Raw genomic sequence first — 21,354 nt, forward strand, 5'->3', positions numbered from 1 at the left:
ATATTGACCTGTAGATATTTGACTCAGTGATTTAGCCACATCTCTCTCTCTCTCTCTCTCTCTCTCTCTCTCTCTCTCTCTCTCTCTCTCTCTGCAGGGCTGCGCTCGTGCTGCATTTCCCAGAACTACCAGCGCGGCCCTCATCATCATCATCATCATCATCATCATCATCATCATCACCACAGAGGAAAAGTGTCCCACTGGCGCTCCATCGAGTTGCTCTCCAGAAAAAAAAAATCGACATCAATAACAACACACGCGCGCAGACACACACACACACACACACACACGCACACACACATATACATAACCTGGTCATGGCTAATAGGCTACTTACAAACGCACACCCCTGCGCGCGCGGCCCACGCTCCAATAAGCACATCCAGACCAGTTCCCTCAATATGAGAGAGGAGAGGGAGGGGAGATGAGGGGGGGGTTAAGCCTTCGCCGTGATCTTGAAGCACAGCATACTGTAGTAGATTTCATCTTATGTCGGTTCTGACATGATCCGTCATCATTCACATCACTGAGGAGATTTTTTTTTTTTTTTTTTTTTTTTTTTTTGGTGGGATGCGACAAGTTGCTTGCGTCGGGCTCAGTGTGGGAGAAATAGATAGAGGAGCAGACAGGCAGGCAGGCAGGCAGGCAGGCAGGCGAGCGCTCGTCCGAACCGGAGGGGAGGGGGAGACGCATTCTCCCCGAGTACACACAAGCAGCGGCCACATCCTCTGTAGACAAATCCGTGTTCAGTGACGTGTTTTGTATTAGGCTTTTTTTAAATGCACGTTCAGCCCTTTTCCGTCACTGGCTGATTTAATATTTTATAAGGAATTGAGAATCCAGTTCCTCGCGCGCTTCTTATTGCCGTCAACTCTAATCATCCCCTTTCAATTCAGTTCATTTCTTCTTTTTTTTTGCCTCGATCGACCCGTTATTTAGCCCATCCACCGTCCACCCCCTATCTTCTTTTTCCCTCCATCTCCTTCTCTTTGGGAGTGCGACGCGCTGCGAATCTGTGAGATCAGAAAGCCTGCAGGTAAGAGCTCTCCAAGCTTCTCTGAATGATCATAATTACACTGTGCCACTGTTGTTGTTTTTTTTGTTTTTTTTTTACTTTGCAGCGTAATGGATCACTGTTCGTCCAGTGTAATTTACACGCCACATTGATTTGTTTCACGTTGTCTGCAACTTAGCCCACTACTTACAGTGTAGACTACGGAATTTACAGGAAAAGAAATAATGATAATAATCCTCACACTTCTGCCACCTCTCTGATTAAATGCTGAATGATAATTTTCCCACCTATTTCCGCGGGCCTATAATTAGCGACTGCAACGTCTATTATGCAAATGAAAGCCTTATAATAGCTCGTTTGAAGCTCTCCCTGCATCCGCACCGCAGGTGTTGGGACTAAAATATCTGTTGTATGTGCCGAAATGATCGGCTACTCGTCCCACAGTCAGGAGTTATTTCCGTGAATGTGTCTTAACGTGTGATTTGTGTCCCAGTCCACTGAGTTTTCTCTGTACCGGCCGCTTGATGCTAGGCGTCCATTTTCCACCGTACAGCCTATGCAGGCAGGGTGATGTGTGTAGCTTTCTCTATTAATGAATGCACCGCAGTCCGCATCACTATCCTGAAGCTTTGCACGCTCTCAGCCCCGTAGCTCTGAGCTCGTATGTGGTCTGCAGGGCTCCTGCAGCTGGACTCCTCGCAGTGCAGGGCCAGCATCTTAGCTTCACGTTGGACCTGGGCCACATCATGTTATCTGATGCATTATGAGATTCATTTTCTATTCAGCCCACTGTCTCCTCTCACTGGCCAACCTGTGCTCTGTGCTCTGACACATCCAGAGGTAAAGGGCACCAAACATCTGGCACCCTATCAATCATTCATTTTTCATCCCAGCTCAGATCACATCTGGGCTAAAGGTAGAATGAAACGTCTTGAATTGGAGAGGCTATAGGATTGTGCACTGCAGCATTCAGGTGCTGCCGTGCACTGTCAAAAAAACGAGGTAGTGAGTTTTACCCATCTCTCCTGGGGCTGCAGCACATGACAGGTACAACTCTGACTGATTTCTCTGAGATTATAATCGTCTGATGTGAAATAACCAGATGTGGTCACTTGCAGTTAGTGACTACAGCGCATGCTTTTCCCTTCTGAGCTGAGCTTTTGATTTAGGTGCTGCATCTCTTCAGGAGGGGGGACTGGCCTCAAGTGTCCATCAGCACCTGCTCCTTTATGGCTGTAATGCAGATCCAACTTGTTTCACTCTCACTTGATGCGAGCAGCGTCACAGGGACGATTGAAGCTGAACTTTCCATATTAACATGATCACACTCAATGTGGCTATTGCTAGTTCAACAGTGGTGTTTGTTTGTCATTATAATGAAATGTGATTGGGAAATAGATCATTATGGATGAGAACCGAAATTGTGAAATTGGTTCATTGTCATTCATAAAACATATTGTGTTCACGTTAATCATTTAAACTCTAATTTACAAAATACAGGATTATGAGGATAAATTATAAATGTAATGCTGCTTACACATTGTTGCACCTTAAAGTGCCTGTACAGCGATGTGCAGCAGCACATCAAACATTTTCCAAACAGTGATGAGAAAGTGTCATTTTGTTTGTCACTACCAGCTGGCTCCCCTCTCCATCAATGATCAGTGAATCTCTCAGTGAGGTGTGGCCCCACCGTCTGTTGGTCACGCCCCCTCAGCCCCTCCGCCTCCCACGTGGTAAACACCGTCTGTACGGTGTGTGTGATGTGTGTGTGGCCCTGATGATTGTCTCTGTGGATTTTGGATTACTTTCAAAACCCCTCAGCTGGCTCTAAGATCTGCTGTTTACGCTGTAAGGTGACTCATTGCAGTCAATACTGGTGCGTAGCCCACACAGCCTGTAGTTGTTTTTTTTGCGCCGGCCAAATCATAATCATCTAATACATGAGCGGTCCAGAACAATCAGAAAGACTGTCTGTGACTTCCAAATGTTTCGGCCTGTTTTTGTTTTGCTGTTTCACTTGAGTTTCATACGGTTGGGTGGCCAGGTCTGTTCGTCTCCCTCTCACTCTGTTTCTTTCTCTGAGGAGAAGGAATTCTGCAACGATCATCACATCTGTCATGTAGCTATTGTTCAGAGGATCAATGTCTTTGCTGCAATTTTCTTGATGGCCCACAGTAAGGCTTCACAATGTTCCCTCCTCTGTTCAGACGGAGCCTCAGGAGAAAACCCAGCATTGTGTGGCAGGAACAGACACGGATACCTTAATTTCAATACGCTCTCTGCGTCCTGTAACCAGTCCAATTACATAATCAAGTAACTTATGATCCCTGCACCGGTGTCAGTCAGACAAACTTCTGCATATTTATTATACTTGGTAAGTGCACTAAATTTGAACCTGTGATTGCGCCTCATGGAGTGCAAATCAAGCGCAGGCTTCCTGTATTTGCTGATTCAGTACACAGCATTGCTTATAATTCCAGCGAGCAGAGGCTTTTATCCAAAGCTTTCTAATTGACTCCTGTCTCGATGGCTGTGACCCGTGCAGCAATTAACCTCCAGCTTTGGTGTTTTTAAGTGCTTCGCTTCAGTTAGCGAAGCCTCTGAGAGCAAGGTTTGTAAGAGCCTGTGATTGAGCCATATTGTGTCAGTGATATGTTGTAGGCGACCTGTCTGTGGAGAGGCATGCAGTGTAAACATACAGCAGATACAGTGTTAGCATGTCTGACAGGCAAGCGTGCTCACTGGACTGGACTGGAGACCTGTGACCAAAGCCTCTGCACTCATTACAACAGGCTGCAGCTGTGTGTGTGTGTGTGTGTGTGTGTGTGTGTGTGTGTGTGTGTGTGTGTGTGTGTGTTTGTGTGTGTGTGTGTGTGTGTGTGAGAGAGAGAGAGAGAGAGAGAGAGAGAGAGAGAGAGAGAGAGTCTGAGTTGTGTATACAGTATTAAACAATAAAGTTAATAAGACCATTTCAAGGATTTATACAAAGTAACTTATGTGACCGAGATTCCTCAAATCTGAGTACAGAGAATGTCATGTGTATCGCATTTTTATCAAACAAATAAATAAATGAAAGAATGAATTTTTCAACAGCAATTTTAATTTGTCAAAAAAGGCCCACTTTTTCTGGAGCTTTTAACCATATTTCACTGTCTTCCTCTGCAGAAGGAGCTTGCTCAGTTGTCATTTGTCCTAAACTCTATTCACTGATGAAGACTATGAGATGGGGTTGAAAGCAGGGAAAAAGCTAATAAGAGGACTGTGAGTTGAAGGAAGAGTTCAACGTTTTAAAAAAACGCACTTTCTTGCTGAGCATTAGGTGAGAAGATCAATACCACTGGCATCAAAATATGCTAAATATAAAGGTAGGGCCTGGAGTCGATTGCTTAGCTTAGCATAAAGAATGGAAACAAGGGGAAACAACTAGCCAAGCTCTGCCTGATGGTAACAAAATCCATCTACCAGTAACTCTTAAGCTCACTAATTAACCTGTCATATCTAAATTGTTTAAAATACAAGAACTTAAATGTAAAAACAAGTTGTGGTTTTTGGGGGTGGGGGGTGGGGTTACATGCTTGAAGTATTTCTTGATAAGTCAAGACTCCAGGAGAAATATGAAACTAGAGCCTGATGGCAGCTAGCTTAGCTGAGAGCGGTATCGATCTTATCTTTTAGCTTTAGCATTATCTTTTTTTGTTGTTTTATGTCATTGTATTTGAATATGTTTGGGTTTTGGACAAGATATTTGAGAACATTTATGACATCTTAGCGACTAAATTTTTAATCATTAATGAAAAGAATCATTAGTTGCAGCCATGATATTGTTAATGCTGACTTTTTTTTGGAGTAGCTTTGATATCTACAAATATTCAGTTCTTTCCGCAGTTTATTTCTCTCTCCTGATACACTTTTATGGTCGCAAAATAAACTAGCATCACGCCTCTTTCTGTAAAAAAAGCATAAATTTAAATGGCCATCTTGAGTTAAATATGCTGTCAGAGAGCACTTTGCTCAGTGAATCAGGGTGTCTATGCATGTGCACGGTTGCACGTGCGAATGTGTTTAAGCATATGTTCGTGGGTTCATGAGTGTCAGGTCATCCACAGACACTTTATTTTGGGAGCCTCTTGGACCAAGGTGTTACTGTCACTACCCCCTCAGGCTGTGCTGCTCAGGCAGGCAGAGACTTGGTCACATGCAGTCTTCAGGATCTTGGTGGACTCTTCACATGGACTTAATGGCAATTCTGCTTCACAAAGTCCCTTTTGTGACCTATTTTATGATTTTATTGTCATCATTTTGACTGTTGTGGGGGTTTGAGGCTGCATATGTGCCTGCATGCCAAGGGTTTGTTTGCATGTTGATCTTTGTTTCTGTGCACCTGCGTGTGTGTCTGTGCTGGCATGCATGTGGAGATGTAAATGTGTGTGTGTGCCAGCTGTGGGATCTCACCAATGAGCTCAGGTGTGTAGCTTTTTCTTATGATTAAGGAGAGAAATTATCTCAGTTAATAAGTCACTGCTCTGATTATTTAGGCATGTTTTCTTAATGTTCACTGCTGCCATCAAGGACTCAGAATAGAATACGCTGCTTGTATTTTTAGAGCTGCCATCATAAGTAGGCCTAGTGCAGTTTTTTTTTTCTTCTGGTCAAGCAATCAGCATTAGCTTATGTCATTTTCGCTAACTACATTTCCTTTCCTGCATGTGCAACAATGAATGTAGTGTGACTGGCTGTAGAATCAGTCTTGTGCATCTACACTGAAATATTCCCACATGCCCACACAGGACTGTTGCCTTTCACATGTGTGGAAAAACTTATTACAGATATCATCATTTATTCAACAAGCCGTTTGGTGGTTGATTTATACAATGAATAGCTAATGGAGCAGCTGCTACAAAATTCAAATCTCCCGTGTGATTTATGGCTGCATTATTGGAGCCACAAGTCATTTGGTGTGCTTATATTTTATAGGAGCTATTCTGTCATTCTGGGAATGAGTCACACAGGTAGATCTGATTACATCTGAGGGTTTCTGACAAGTGAGGGCCTGGTCCCATAATGGTCCCTGTAGCAGCAAGCCCCGAAAGCTAAGCTCTCGGCCTTTGTTGCTGCAGCACATCCTGCTGCAGCTAATTGGCCGCTGGCAGGCTCAGAGTCCTGTGAGTGTTGCAAACATACTATAAAAACCTCACTGTGAGGGTAAGCTAGCTCTGGGAAGTTCCGACTTATGGGAAAAGCAAACATTTACCAGTATTTCTTAAAACCACTCATATTTTAAATCAAACATTTTTCACCTGTCTTGACAAATCTGTTGCCGTCAGGGACTGTACAAAAAATTACTGAAGTGCTGCGGGGGGAGTAAGCCCCAAGTTTCACCTGCATTACCCACAATGCAACTTGATCACTAATAGTTTAATCAGAGATTTAGGTGTGTTATGCTAGCAGCTAATGAAGCCGCTAGCTTCAAGCAAAAATGAGGAGCCGCTGGAGCCACAACTTTTTTCATATATTCAGTAGTTCTCCCCAAGACCCATAAACAGACTCTGAAATGTTAAATTGGTGGCGTTCTTCTTTTATGTTTTCTTTGAAGATGCTTGACTCACTCGAGCAACCTTAATATCGTAAGCAACTTTTATTGTGTGCCACCAGTGTTCACACGAATGAAACCCTGATACAGAGACAGAGCAGTTATCATCTGCTTTGGCGAACTTCACCTTTAAGGGCTTTTTGACGTGACCGTTGACTAAATTGCAATGGAAGGCTGAAAAAAAAAGAAGCGCTTCCTGATCTCCCAAAAAAACAGACTACCTTACCTTCAGCCTAATTGAAATGCAAGTGCAATATCCTTTCCCCAGTTCTGACCCTCTCTCCCCTCTAGTCATTTTTATAAAGTCCCTTAGTCTTACTCATTCAGTTAAACTCTCACTCTTCTTTCTCTTTTCTTGCCCTCTTGTTCTTTCACGCTCTCTTGCTCTCATTCCCCTCGTTCCCCTCTTTCTTAATTATTGGTGGAGAATAGAAATTACAGATAATTAAATGACAATTATGATCTCTTACACAGGGGAGTTTTTGCTAAGGGGAATAACTTAGTAGGTTATTGTTAAGGTCATTCATTAAATACTGGAGTCAAAGACCACACGCACGCACGCACACACACGCACACACACACACACACACGCACACACATCTATGTATATATAATACTCCACTTTTAGGCCTTGTAGATAGTATAATTCCTTCTGGACATGAGTTTTCCTCGGGGAGAGGCAGTATGTTGATAGGGTTGGAAGGTCATACTACGCACACAAACACATGCGCATGCACAATCACATTCACTTGTTTGCTTGCACATATGAACCCACAATGTATAAATAAACCACACAGTGGTGGTGTCATTTGACAGTTTACATAATAAGGAGCCTGAGCGCAGAGATACGAGGCTAACTGTCTAACTGAGGGGAGCTGAGGGGAACATTACTGGGATTCAATAAGATTGGACTCGACCCATCCTCAGATGCACTGGAGAGGAAACGTGCACACACACATAAAACACACACACACACACACACACACACACACACACACACACACACACACACACACACACACACACACACACAGCACACCGTCTCTCCTTCCATCTCTCCTTCTGTCTCTGAGGCAGCTCTGTTTTGGGTCTCACAATGCAAACAGGATGTAACCTATTTTGATCACGGTGCCATATTGCATCATCAAATATTAACAGACTTGACTGCACTGCATTATGTCTTCTAAATAATGTTTGTTGAATAATGTGTGCCGTTTTCTCCCATCCTTTTTTTTTTTTTTTTTTTTTTAATTCACCAAGAAAAGACGTGGGGGATACTTCTCATTCTCTGACGTTGTCTTGATTTGCATGTGTTTGTGAGTGCACACGTGCCAGTATGTGTGTGTGTGTGTGTGTGTGGGAGCATCTGTGTCGCTGTGGTCACGCACAAATCTATTGATGGAGCCTCGGTGCACTGGTCCGTCCGTCCGTCTGTCTGTCTGTCTGGGTTTCAGTCAACACTCATGCTAGTGACTGAAATATTCCCCCTCATTTCTGCCTCTTTCTTTCCCATCTCTGTCCTCTCTCTGCTTTGCTCCCTCTGCCTCTTTCTCCCTCTATCTCTTGCCTGCCCCTCTCCCCCCCGCTCTATGCTGATCCAGACTTTGGAATTCAATGTTGCTATGGTAACAGTGTCGGGTTGGTCCTCTCCGCCTCCCCCTCTTGCTCCTCTTATTCAGGCTAGATGCAGTACAACTCGCTTTGGAGTCATTCTGTCTTTAGCCTGTAATACTCTCACTTGTATAATTACTCTGATCTGCATTCACACTCTTCCAATATGGATCTACAACATTTAAATAAAGCATCTGTAGTAGAAAATGTAGAGATGATTCATTCAGTCAATTGACAGAAAATTAATCTGCAACTATTTTCCTGATGAATCAATCATGTGAGCCATTTTAATACTGAGATCTTAAGTAATGCTAGCAGCTTTGTGAGGTTGCAGTTGGTGGCGCTTTGAGCTAAATGCTAATATCAGCATGCTAACATGCTCACAATGCTAACATTCTGATTTTAAGTCGGTATAATGTTCACCATGCTCACCATCGTAGTTTAGCGTGTTACCGTGTTAACAAATAGTACAAATGACGATGTGCATCTGAGGCTGATGGGAATGTCATTATCTTATCACGGGGTGGGAAACCTTTGTCCTATCAAGGGCCATTTCAATTTTAATGGCATCCTTCAAGGGTCATACTCAACGGCTCTCCAGGAATTTTGCATTGGGGCAACACACACAGGAAATGTCACCGGTGATTGGGCAGCACCTGAGAAGGGGCTCACTTTGGGGGAATTGTTTCAGTTGCACTCGCCACAGCTGTAATTTCACTTCAAATGATTTCATGGCAGAGAGCTGAGGAGCTGGCTGGAGCTTGAGGTTCAGCTCTGAGAGGTCCACCATGTAGGCCAAATCACACAGACACTTGCTCTCACTGAGTTTCCACGTCAGGTTTTCTCTTCATCTCTGTGATTTATTCCAGTCAAACTGACAGCTTGACTTTGTCCTGCGTTAGCAGCCCTGCAGCAGCAACAAGACACACGTTCTCCTTCTAGATGAGGTGCAGCTTCTTAGCTGTTAGCTCACTCATTACGAAACCTGCCTGCATTAAACTGTTTCTATCGTCTTGTGAGAGCTACTGTTGGGCACTCAGACGCCACCCAAGAGCATGAACTTAATACAAGAGCATCTGCGCTCACAGCTCATCCAGCTGAGCATGTTTCTAGCTGTGACATGCTCATGACTAGCTTTTTTATCACTGTGAGCGTCTCCACGCAAAGTAACGTAAACATGCTGGCTACATGTGTTGTGTTCAGGGACCCCTCGGAACAACGTTTTAATCTACGATTTCATGTTATTTTCTTTGTCGCTGAAAAAAGTGGTTGCTTTTTTTTAAAAACTGGCCCAATCAAACAGTTTCACAGACTGGATGTTCCCCACCCCTGGTTTATAATCAGTGTTTAGTCAAAATAAAAGCAAATATTGACCTGATGATGGCGCCATATGAAAAGTCAGAGGATCACTGAAGTGAGGGGATAAAATGGGGGGACATTGACAACGACACTGAGACATGTTGCTAGCATGGCTAAAAATAAAAATGAAAATCTCTCAGTTCCAGGTTCTCAGTTGTGAGGATTCACTGCTTTATTTAATGACGGAATGATTATACTTCTAATTATATACTAGACTATTTAAACTATTTGGAAAGAAAATATTCAATCTGTGTTGTTATTTTTATTTTTTTTGTCATTATGCTTTCTTTCATTCCATCTGGCATCGCCTAATAATGTTAAATAAACTAATAAAGTCTAAAATCCCCCTGTTTTTTGCCCAGTTTATGTGCAGCAGCAGCAGCAGCAGCAGCAGCAGCAGAGCTGAGACCATGGTGCAAGTTTTCTGCTAGCAGTGGACGGACGGAGAGTGGGACAGCCGTCCAAGCCACAACCTCCACCAGCAACAGCTTTCCAGTGAGAAAGAAAGAAAGCGAGACAGAGAGCAAGAGAAAGAGGCAAAAGAGAGAAAACAAGGAGAGAGGGGAGCGGGTGAGAACAGTCGATGGATGCTGTCCGGATTGAGGGGACAGCACGTTCTTCACTGACGAGGAAAAGAAAGATTTCAAAATTGAGTCGAAGGATAGAAACTCGCCGTCAGGTAAGTCTTAACTTTCTGAGACTTTGCTTCAGTCTTGTCTAATCTTTCTCGGTATCATCAGCATGAAAGGGGAAACTCCATCACGGTAGATTTACAGGCCACTGAGGCAACTTTATTGCCTCTCACACATGCATGGGTCAGTGAGACGGACTGCAAGTGATTTATGTGATGCTATTTGTGTGAGAGCAAATATGCACGTTTGTATGGAAAAGATTCAACCGCACTGACTTCCTAATAGAGACTGCACGGTTGCAAGGTGATGTCATATTAGATCTGCTGTGTGTGTGCATGTGTGTGTGCGCGCATTCATCTCCACCTTGGCTGAGGGGGAGAACGTTGTCAGGGTCATGAATATGGAGTACACAGAGATTGGGAGGGTGTGATCTGTTGTGTTTCACATCAATTCTGTCTTGTTAAGCGGAGTCAGCAGAGTCATCCAACTCTCCTCCAAGGACACATCATAAGCACTTATGCACCTCCCACATCCACCTTGTCCTCAGTCTTGTCTTTTCTCATCACCTCCCTCTCTGCCTCCCACCAGCGCCCCTCACCTCCTCTTGCCCATCATCTCTCATCTTTTTAAATAAACCGCACTTTGTGTATGATTGTACTCCTGCTTGGTTTAGCTCATTCTTTCTTGCTCTTGAACTCCACAATGAACACTAGTTTGCTCCTTTTTGCACTCCTAACATCCATCCTTTTCTTCTTCTTTCTCCCTTCATCCTCCTCCTATCTTTTCTCTCTTAAGGCATGGTGTGTGAGAAGGGGATCCAGATCCTCCTCACCACCGTGGGGGCATTCGCTGCCTTCGGCCTGATGACGGTGGCAATAGGGACGGACTACTGGCTGTACTCCCGTGCCCTCATCTGCAACAGCACAGCCAACGTCACCCAGGATGACCCCCATAACAAGGACAAGAAGGATCCTGGCGCACTCACCCACTCCGGACTGTGGAGGATATGCTGCCTGGAAGGTAAAGAAGAAGTTGTGGGGGACATTTTGGGTCTATGGGTGGGATTTGTACTGATCTGGATCCATGCAATAAAAAGTTGATATATAGCTGATATATGGCAACACAGCTCTGTTTACTTTCCAACCATTTAGCATTTGATGTGAATCAAAATCTAGTCAGACTAGATCTTCTTGTGGTCCGGTCTTTCAGTCTGAATCGATGACCCGGCAGGGCAGTTACTGCACACTGGTGTGGGAGTATGCTGTGCTACTGGGTTAGCTGCTGAGCGAGAGTATCTCAGCTCTGGGAGTTTGCATGCTAAAGTATCCAACTACCTCATGTTTCATTCACACGTAAGAAAACACTGAACTTTATCATAATGAATGAAAACTATGAACATTGCTGTTATTAGTACTCACAATTGTCAAGTTAGCATAAATTTTGGCTGCACTTTCTCTGCAAGTCTTTTGCAACTGGCTCGCTATAACGTTAGCAATATATTGGCCCAGTCTTGTGGAAGACAATTCAATTGCAAGCTCTTTTTGCCTTTGCTGTGATTTTAACTAACACTCTCCAAGTGGCTGGCACTGAATGCTGGAGGTAGTGACAACTCCAACTCAATTTATCAGCTCCAGCTAAACTCAGCTTATTACCGTGGAATCAAAACCTTTATCTCTTGGTGATGCCAAAGCTTTTACAAAGTGGAAACACATTTTTCACTATGTGTTTGTTTTTTAATTGTGCAGCAGAAGTTCAGCAGTGTCAGTCTTTCACTTGACTTTAGGAGCCTCTGTGATGTCAGTAATCTTTAATAGCATCAACACACATCCCCTTCGTATTTGTTAGACCGTGCTATAGTGACAAGAAAACAATTTTGCATAATTGCAGTGTAATTACATGATACTGAAGCGTAACCCTCACTCAAAATAATCCATTAATCATTGTGTTTGATTCAGGCTGCAGTAATTTAATTCAAGGGCTGAAACAAAAGGCCCACTTTCACCCTGACACACATCGTCTTCTCACTCCAAGTGATGGAGGCAACAGAAACTGGCACAGGCCATCTCTCAATCTTCAGTTTGTCACTGCAACACAAGCTGCTAATTCATTATACATTACACTGCCTGGCTGACACTCAACAGTAAAAGCTGGGATGGAGTTAACAGTGAGGCAGCTACAGCCAAAGGGGTGGTGTGAGTTAGCGATCTGTGCCTTTGCTCATATTCCGACTTCTGTCTCCAGGAAAACCTCTTGGCTCTCCTTATAAAGCATTCCCGGCCCATCCTGGGCTTGGTCATTGTACAAAGCTAATTTGTCCTCATCTCCAAGCTTCCTGATAGCAAAGCAGCCAATTAGAGATAAGCTCTAGCCCTTGCAGCACTGCTGCAGTGCACCCCCACCCACTCCCTCCATTGCCTCACTCTTTCAGTTTCTCCACTTGCTATCCCTCTGTCTCACTCCCCCAAACATTATATTTAATCTTTCACTGGTTTCTTCCTCTCCTTGTAGCTTCCTCTCTTTCAGTCTTTTTCTCTCACATCGTGGTGCGGTAAAGCTGACAGTGTCTTGGCATGGCTTGGAGGTCAAGTATCCTTGATGTCTGTGGAGTATTGAGCCAAGATAGATGCTCAGTAGTCGTGCAGTGATGCAGTGAGGTGTAGCTGGAGTGGAAATGCAGGACATGCTAGCTCTAAAAGATTTATGCCCGTGGGTGGGTGGCACATTATGCTGTGGATAGAGCTGTGTCCTGTCCTCCTCTCTAGCCTTTCTGCAGGTTTACTGAACGTGGGGTTGTACTGAATTATCTGTCAATGATCACTAATTTGTGAAATTTTTTTTGTTCATATAGTTCCCAACCTTTTTTTGTCAAACCTGCCCTCATGTATCTGTCAGAAGCACCCATGCTATTGCTATATGCTATTCATTATTTAAAAGTGGATATTGTTGTCGATGCAACTGAACTCTTAATGCTGAGGTCAGTTTGGTTAAATTCACATTTGCACTGGCTCTTGAGTGGAAGAAGCTGACCTATTCATCCATTAGTTTTAGCTGCTCAACTATTTATCTAGTTAAACTTTATCCAACTATTTTAATTGTTTTGCCATTGCTTTTAGATATTCACTTAAAGCATTATCCTAGTACTTGTAAGAGTTTTTACTTCTCTGCTCACTTGCTAACTATTTTTGATGCACACTCTGCTTGACACAACTGCTTGGTGCTCATGTTTTTGTTATTTTTCATTTTTATTCTTTATTAAATTTTTATATAAAGTTTAGGATAACACAGAAAACCAGATAATGTGGCCTCTTTGTATCATTTTAATAATGTCCTGTCATGAGCAGCTGGTTGAGATGCAATGTTCCAGATGCAGTTTGTCATTCATAGAATCAGTCATCAGTCCTTCACCAAACTTGTGCTTTTAGAAACTGGAGGAGATTTGTCAAAAATACCGACACTAATGTCTAAAAGCCTTGAATATATCAGCGCCACCTGAAACAGTCTGAAGTCTGTCGAGTCTGTGTCTGAGGAGGATAACACTGATCCGTGTGGCTCAACTGATGTGCCGCTCCTTTGTGCCTCCATCTGTTTCTTTTCAGACCAACCTGTGGAACTATAAGAGCTGTGAGAAAGAGACCAGCTCACCCCACATCTGTCCGTCTCTCCCTCCGTCTGTGTCTCTTCATTCCATCACTTCCATCCATCTTTCTCACAATCCACCCATCAGCAACAGTGGTGTGCTGTCATCATCGTGCGTGCATCCCTCCGTCCGTCTGTCTGTCCACATGCAGGACCCCGGCGGGTAGTTATCTGTCTGCCTGTGTCTGCATATTTGTATGTATTTACGTGTGTGTGTACTGTATGTATGTGCTGTTACTAACTTGCATTCAGAAGAATTAACCTTTCGGTGTTCTTATCAATATGTTGAAGTTTATCATCTGGCACATATGCCTGGATTCAAAAAAGAGATTTTCTAACAAATATATGACTGTGTTCAGCTGCCAGTCAGTTTGTCCCTCAGGAGGATGTTTGCTGTTGTCTTTTCTTAAGGCTACAGCTCTGAGTTCCTGTCTTTCATTGTGTCTGGTCACCCTCTGTTTCTTCTCTCATATCTCAGGAGTAAAGCGAGGAGTGTGTTCTCAGATAAACCACTTCCCAGAAGATGCAGACTTTGACCATGATGGGGCAGAGTACGTCCTACGTAAGTCAACACAGCATTACTAGGCATGGATGGTGAATGAGAGAGAAGCCCAGAGTTAAGAAAAAAAATACCTTGTATAATTACCTTTCATTACTTTTTAAACTTGGTGTTTTTATTGCTCACTCCTCAGAAGACTCTCTCTGCAAGAAATAAACATGTGACAATGTGTGCAGAAAATCAGGGGAGATGGGGTGCCCTAGTTCGAACTAATGCCCTGCAGTGATATCTTTGTGCTCTGTGATATGCTACGGTATGCTGTGTGCCCGTGCATACATAAAGAAAAGCTTGTGTTCTGTTTACAATGTTGCAGAGGCATTTTGCTGGCATTTAGGTGGCATTTTCTCTCCCGTGGCCTAGTTGTCCTAGATGGAGTGTTAATGTGTGTGTGGGTGTGTGTGTGTGTGGGTGTGTGTGTGTGTGCATGGCTGGCAGACCCACTGAAAACACTGAAGGCCACATGGGAAGGGTTTGATTCAATCATGTGCCTAGAACTGAGTAATTAATTTCCTCACTGAATGTTATGTGTATATTTTTAATGGAACAGCTTTCACTGTTTTCAGTGTCTCTGTGACTGTCATTCTGCCTACGCCTTGCATTGTCCAAACCTGTGTTAAGTAGTAAAATAGTTGTTTAACTTGGTGACACCTGTGGTCAGCAAGCACAGTCTGATACTACAGTCAACACTCATTGAGGATCTACTCAATCAGAAATACCACAATCTGAGGTCATGCTGTGCACGGTGGCGGTAGTTTGACCGTTGAATCTTTTTAATGTTAACTAACATCTGTAGGACAAGCTCAGTTTGCATTAGCAGCAGCTTACTACATCCCCGTTATGGCTGTGAACAGTTAACAGTAACACTGGATTACATGCATACATCATTTCCTGTGAATCTCTCAAGCGTAGGTCCACTGTGGGAATGGCAGACTCCACCACTAACAATAAAAACTACTTAGAGAGAATGTAAATATCTTGAATGGCTCTTGCTGAGAGAAAGGCAACCATAAATAGTATCAAAAACATGGTTTGATTTCTTACAAAGATGAAAGATTATAACTCAAGTCAATTCAGATACTATCACGGAAGTCCAGTATCATTTCCCACTTGTTTATAGTCCTTTCTAGTATTTGATATTCACCATTATTCTCTCCTCCGTTTAGGGGTAGTCAGGGCTTCCAACATCTTCCCAATCCTTAGTGCCATCCTGCTGCTGATGGGAGGAGTTTGCATCGCTGCTAGTCGTTTCTATAAGAGCAAAAGGAACATCATCCTGGGGGCAGGAATTCTCTTTGTGGCTGCAGGTAATTTAAGAGTAGTGTATGTGCATGTGTGCATGTGTGCGTATGCATGTGCGTGTGTGTGTGTGTGCGTGTGTGTGTGTGTGTGTGTGTGTGAGAGAGAGTGAGAGAGAGAGAGAGATGGTCTGGAGAATATTACTTGCCCTAACAGTTTTTATGCTTTGTTTGAGACTGTCTTGTTGTGTGTAGATACGCTGTCAGTTTAATAGAGGTTTTTACGTTCGACCCTCATCTTGCCAGTTGTCTTTATTGAGAATGTCACAAATCATCATGTCAGACGAATGTGTTTATTAGCACTGTAAGTTGTTCTGTCTGAGCCCCTGCAGCTCTTTTGTAAATACCGTATTTCTGTGCTGTCTCAGGTCTGAGTAACATAATTGGTGTGATCGTGTACATCTCGGCTGCACTGGGCGACATCTCTCCTAAGAAGGACGAGGATAAGAAGTGGCAGTACTCCTATGGTTGGTCCTTTTACTTTGGAGGCCTGTCCTTCATCATGGCCGAGATGGTGGGGGTCCTGGCTGTCAACATCTACATCGAGAAGAACAAGGAGCTGCGCTGCCGCTCACGCACCGACATTTTCAAGAGCACCACGCACGCCATGCTCCGCCTGCCCAGCTATCGCTTCCGCCGCCGCTCCCGCTCCTCTTCCCGTTCCACTGACCCCTCCCGCTCCCGAGACCCCTCACCTGTAGGTGGAGGTGGGGGCAAGAACTTTGGCATGCCCCCCTCTGCGCTGCTTTCCCAGGGCCCCATCTCAGTGTCCACTTTACCGAACCCCCACTCTCGCTCGCACACGGCCCTGGCTGGAGGTGACATCTCCCTCTACACGTTGTCCCGTGACCCCAAACTGGGGGGTTTGCCGCCCATGTATGGAACGGTGGACAGGGCCACGCTCTACCAGCTCCACAACTGCTTCCCAAAAGATGGAGGTGGAGGTGGAGGGGTTATGATGAGTGGTACACTTCCCTCACTTAAGTCCCACAACCCTTCCAATTCTTCCAACTCCAACACGCCCATGCCCAACTCGGTGGGCTCGGGTCCTCCACCCTTCACCTCGTCCACGGTAGACAGGGAGCGGGGGATGGGGACTCTGGACAGGCTGAAGGGAGACAGGGAGAGCAACTCTAACACCCTCAATAGGAAGACAACACCTGTGTAGAGAGAGGGTACGAGAGGGGGAGGCGAGAAGGAAGGGAGAGAAAGAGGACGGTTAGTGATGAGGGAGGGAAGCTAGAGAGGAGCTCTGTGTTTGTGTAGCTCAGCAGGAAACAGACAGACAGACAGACAGACAGACAGACAGACAGACAGACAGACAGACAGACAGACAGACAGGTGAAATGCTAAATCTCTCCCTCCATGTTCACTGTTATTTAGTCTACTCAATCTCACAGAGAGCAAAAAGAAAATGAGTAATAACAGAGTGATAATAACAACAACAATGAACTTTCACAATAAAACTATTTTGATATTTTAATGTGCTAGAAATGATTTATTTTGTTAATGATCAAACGCAATTAACCTTGGGCTATTATGAAAATGTTTCACATATTTTTTGTGCAATATTACTGCTAATTTAACTAGATCATCATTAATGTAAAATTGTTGTTGTGATTATTCTTAGCGTTATTACAGGCTAGCTGTATTTGCAAACACTATAATTTGGAATGAAAATTTAATTTCCGTGTAATTTTCACTCTAATTTTTGATCTCGATGACTTTTACTGTGAAATTCTTCCATGCAGAGCCACTGGGACTGTCAGTGAGCTGTGTGTAACTGTGTCAAAGTGTCAAGCATGAGTGTGCACAATATGTGGGAGTGAGGGCCTGTATTATTTTTTTTAGCCCCCATAATATATAATTTTCATTTATAACACGAAGTCAGATTTGAATACTGTAAATTGTCTTCCAATATTGATGAAAGAAATGCAACAATAATGTGAGTGACTGAGACAACCGTCCAAATTCATTGTTATTATGAGTCTGAGTTTTCTATGGGCCTCTGTTAGTCTTATTTCCATTCTAATCAGTGTTAACAGTAGTACTTGTAGCTATAGTCGTGTTGAAGATGTTTGTTCTTGGGCATTAACAGAAACCTCTGACTGGAGGAAGCAGAAAAAAGAGACATAGAATAATACATTTGTACAGATTCAGGTAAAGGTTCCTGCCTGAGCAGAAAAACAAAAAACCTAATCATTTTTTCTATGAAGAGTCCCAAAGTGAGACATGCAACTCATCATTTTCAGTGGCAAAAAAATACAATGTGTATATGTGGGTTGAGAGGGTTTAAAAAACACTATGGAGAAAAACTTTTGAAAAGATTCATGTACATTGTAATTATGCATACATATATTTGTAAAGTCTATAGATATGTTTTTTCGGGACCACTGTTCAAACTGGGTATGCATTTTGGGCAGGTTTGGCTGAAGTGTTTTGTTCCTGGCACCCTTCCTGGACTCTGGCTGGGTGGTTTCATCCGCCAACCGTGCGCCGCCATACTCGCCCCTGACCCCTGCCCATATTTGGTCACAGGATCAGTGTCCCCTTCTTTATCACCCCAATAACAGATTCACCACAGAGACATCTTAACATCCCCAAAGATTCTTTTCACTGTGCTTCCCCTGTGACCGCTGACTCCGGAGTCTGAACTCTGACCTGTTTATGTTGATGAGAATGTAAACACTTGTAACTGCCCCCACCCACCGCCCACTCTCTCTTCTAAACGATCCCAAGATCTGGGTTGAAACCGTGGACGCAGCGCTACATGATATAATGAAGAAACAAAACAAAACCAGAAGCTTCCAGATTCTATACGTTTTCATTTCTTTGATTTTATTTCAGAAAAAGAATAATGTGACAAAACTGCACACAGATAGCATTTATGTGGGCAATATGAATAGTATGTAGTTGAGAATAGATATATCTAGACAAATGATTATGGTTTATCTAAATGTGTGATAAACTTAAAACACTGTATTGCACGAAGTTTATAAAAAAAAAACAATAACAGACATATTCACAGGCTGCTGTCTTTTGTTTCTGTTTCCTAAGAGAGGAGGTGGGATAGCTGTGCTTGAGTTTCCTTCAAGAGAATTGATAGACAGGCTGACAGCGGGGGAAAAGTATTCAGATCCTTTTACCTAAAAGGACTACAAGGACAGGTTATGAAAGAGTTTCACTTTAATAATGATCCCTCTTTATGACCCACATAAGCAAACAAGAACATCAGCAAGAAGATTGGCTATTTCTGTATAGTTATTCTTAATGTCTGCCACCAGGTCTTACTCCCCGAAACCAGACAAAATAATTTAGATCAGACCGGCTGACTATGTGTTTCTCATTGAGTAGTACGCTAGTCTCTTTAGGAAGACTTTCTATGACGTTACTGATCACCAAATGTACGGAAGCCCTGAAAGGTCATGGATCCACATATTTTTTCGCTCCGTTTTACCGTGATAACGAGATAATATTCCACCGTTTTATCGTTATAACGACATAATATTCCACCGTTTTATCGTTATAACGACATAATATTCCACCGTTTTATCGTTGTAACGACATAATATTCCACCGTTTTATCGTTATAACGGGATAATATTCCACCGTTTTATTGTTATAACAAGTTAATTTTCCAGTGAGGTAGGATGTCAAACCAACCCATGTTGATCCATGGCCTTTTAGGGCTTCCGTACCAAATGTGTTAGTTGTTTGCTTATATGTAACTAGGTCCATGAACGGAACTAAAACTAAGTCTACGTTGTTTCATGATTCTTATATTGCAGTTATTAATCTTAAATAGCCACAAACAGATTACCTCATCACTATGCATCCTGCATTCAGCTGTGTTTAAAAAAGGAAAAATAGCGTCAAAAATAATTTGAGAATTTCTTTTGCTCGCTTCCAAAACAAATGTAAGCACTGTCAGATCAAGATCTCTACGAGGCGAACACTACCTTTTTTGTCCACAGGGGCCGCCAAAATCAACAAAAAAGTTAAAGTTCTTTGTTCCTTTACAGTGGCTATAATCAATATTTTTATATATCTGCCAATGTGAAAACAATGAGGCTACGAGGAAAGAGACGCTCATAGTGATGTACATAGAGAGAATTATCACTTGAATCTGCTGCTCCACTTATATTTAAGGAGCCTTATAGTGAGTTTCAGCTCATTGTTTAGCTGTCTGCCTTTAATGTCTTCGTTCAGTCTCACTGCTCTTGTAGCATTGTTTTCATCCTCAGCAGGCAGCTGTTTTAAGTGGAAAAGGCTAAAAAAAAAAAAAGAAAAAAAAAATCTGCTGTAAATTACCCCCTCTGCACCAAACAGCAGGCAGATACAGTCAGAAACTAACTGATGAACACAGAGCATTTATGAGCCAGATATATCCCTCAGGAGTTGGTAGAGATCAAAGTAGAGCTAAAAGACAGTGAATATTGGACTCATGTTCACCAAGTGGCCACAAACACAACTCCAAATGAATAATGTTGCTCTATACCTGCTGATGCTAAGCAGCTCTCTGCTCACAAATTCACCATATCAATTTGAAAGGAGCCACAGCTTGCCTCCAAAAACAAAACTGTTATTGTCAGATTAGGTGAAAGTAGCAATAATACAACACTATTAAAAAACACTCACACAAGTCCTGCATTGAAATTTCATGTAATCTCTGCTCACCTTCACATCTGATTTCAGACATGTATGATTTTGTAGAAACACACGGTCCAATATGCAGCTCAAACAAGTGTGATATGGAAACTTGAAATGTCCAGAGCTCAAATACGAAGAGGAGACTTTACAGTGAGGCAGGAGATCTCTTGTGTCAGGTCATTAAACACTGGAAATTAACAATATTTACACAGAATCTGGATTATCTGAAAGAGGGAGAATGAGTATAGATATACTTTTAGACATCTTAGATCTGAAAATAAAAGATGGATTTGCAACAAAGTATAATTAAAGTAAGATGTTAGGAACTGAAGAATACCCACTGTGAGAGTCATATTATTAAATGATTCCCATATATGATGCATTTACCCACATGTAAGCAAAATTATAGTTATAGTTATACTACTAATACTAGTTATAGTAGTAGTTATAGCTGAACCAGGTGAATCCACTTATAACCACTCTATATACTGCTGTGCAATTTAATCCATTAAAATGTACCACATGTTATAAGCTGATATTTTCTGTGAAAAATCTTGAACTGAACAGGAACTAAAGCTATAAATGCTGTGGCATAAAAAGTACAATACAGTAGAAGCACAAAGCAGTATTAATCATTTAAAATAGAATAAATGTTCTTAGTTACTTTCTACCTCTGAGATATAGCACACAAACTGTTCATCATTAGTGAGCAAACATTGCTCTTAGTAGTTACTCAAGCTCAAGGTCTCTTAGCTAATCTTGGGCGGATTGTGCTCCTAAAAAGACTTCGACCTTCCCTGTCAGACCCGAGGCTCATAATATTTGCAAATATATGCATCGGGACAGATGGGTGGTATTTGACAAAGAAGATAATGAGATAAGCAGCTGAAAGTTAATGCAGTATACTTCTGTGAACGTTGCCCTACCTGAGTCCACTATTTGATGGGCCCATCTGGTGCCTCATGCATTTCTTTGCATGGACAATTGTGAAATGCTCTCAAGTC

General features: G+C 42.7%; 1 protein-coding gene across 1 annotated transcript; it reads left to right on the forward strand.

Annotated features, from left to right (window-relative positions):
• Window positions 1-564: 564 nt before the first annotated feature.
• cacng8b (calcium channel, voltage-dependent, gamma subunit 8b) lies at window positions 565-18,721 on the forward strand. The gene is made up of 6 exons (XM_070966426.1): window positions 565-1,036; window positions 9,941-10,257; window positions 11,006-11,230; window positions 14,325-14,408; window positions 15,569-15,709; window positions 16,069-18,721. The coding sequence occupies exons 3-6, from the start codon at window positions 11,008-11,010 to the stop codon at window positions 16,866-16,868; spliced, it is 1,248 nt and encodes a 415-aa protein (XP_070822527.1). The 5' UTR covers window positions 565-1,036; window positions 9,941-10,257; window positions 11,006-11,007; the 3' UTR covers window positions 16,869-18,721.
• Window positions 18,722-21,354: the final 2,633 nt, after the last annotated feature.

Source organism: Chaetodon trifascialis, chromosome 7, assembly GCF_039877785.1.
Source record: "Chaetodon trifascialis isolate fChaTrf1 chromosome 7, fChaTrf1.hap1, whole genome shotgun sequence".
NCBI classification, from domain to species: domain Eukaryota; kingdom Metazoa; phylum Chordata; class Actinopteri; order Chaetodontiformes; family Chaetodontidae; genus Chaetodon; species Chaetodon trifascialis.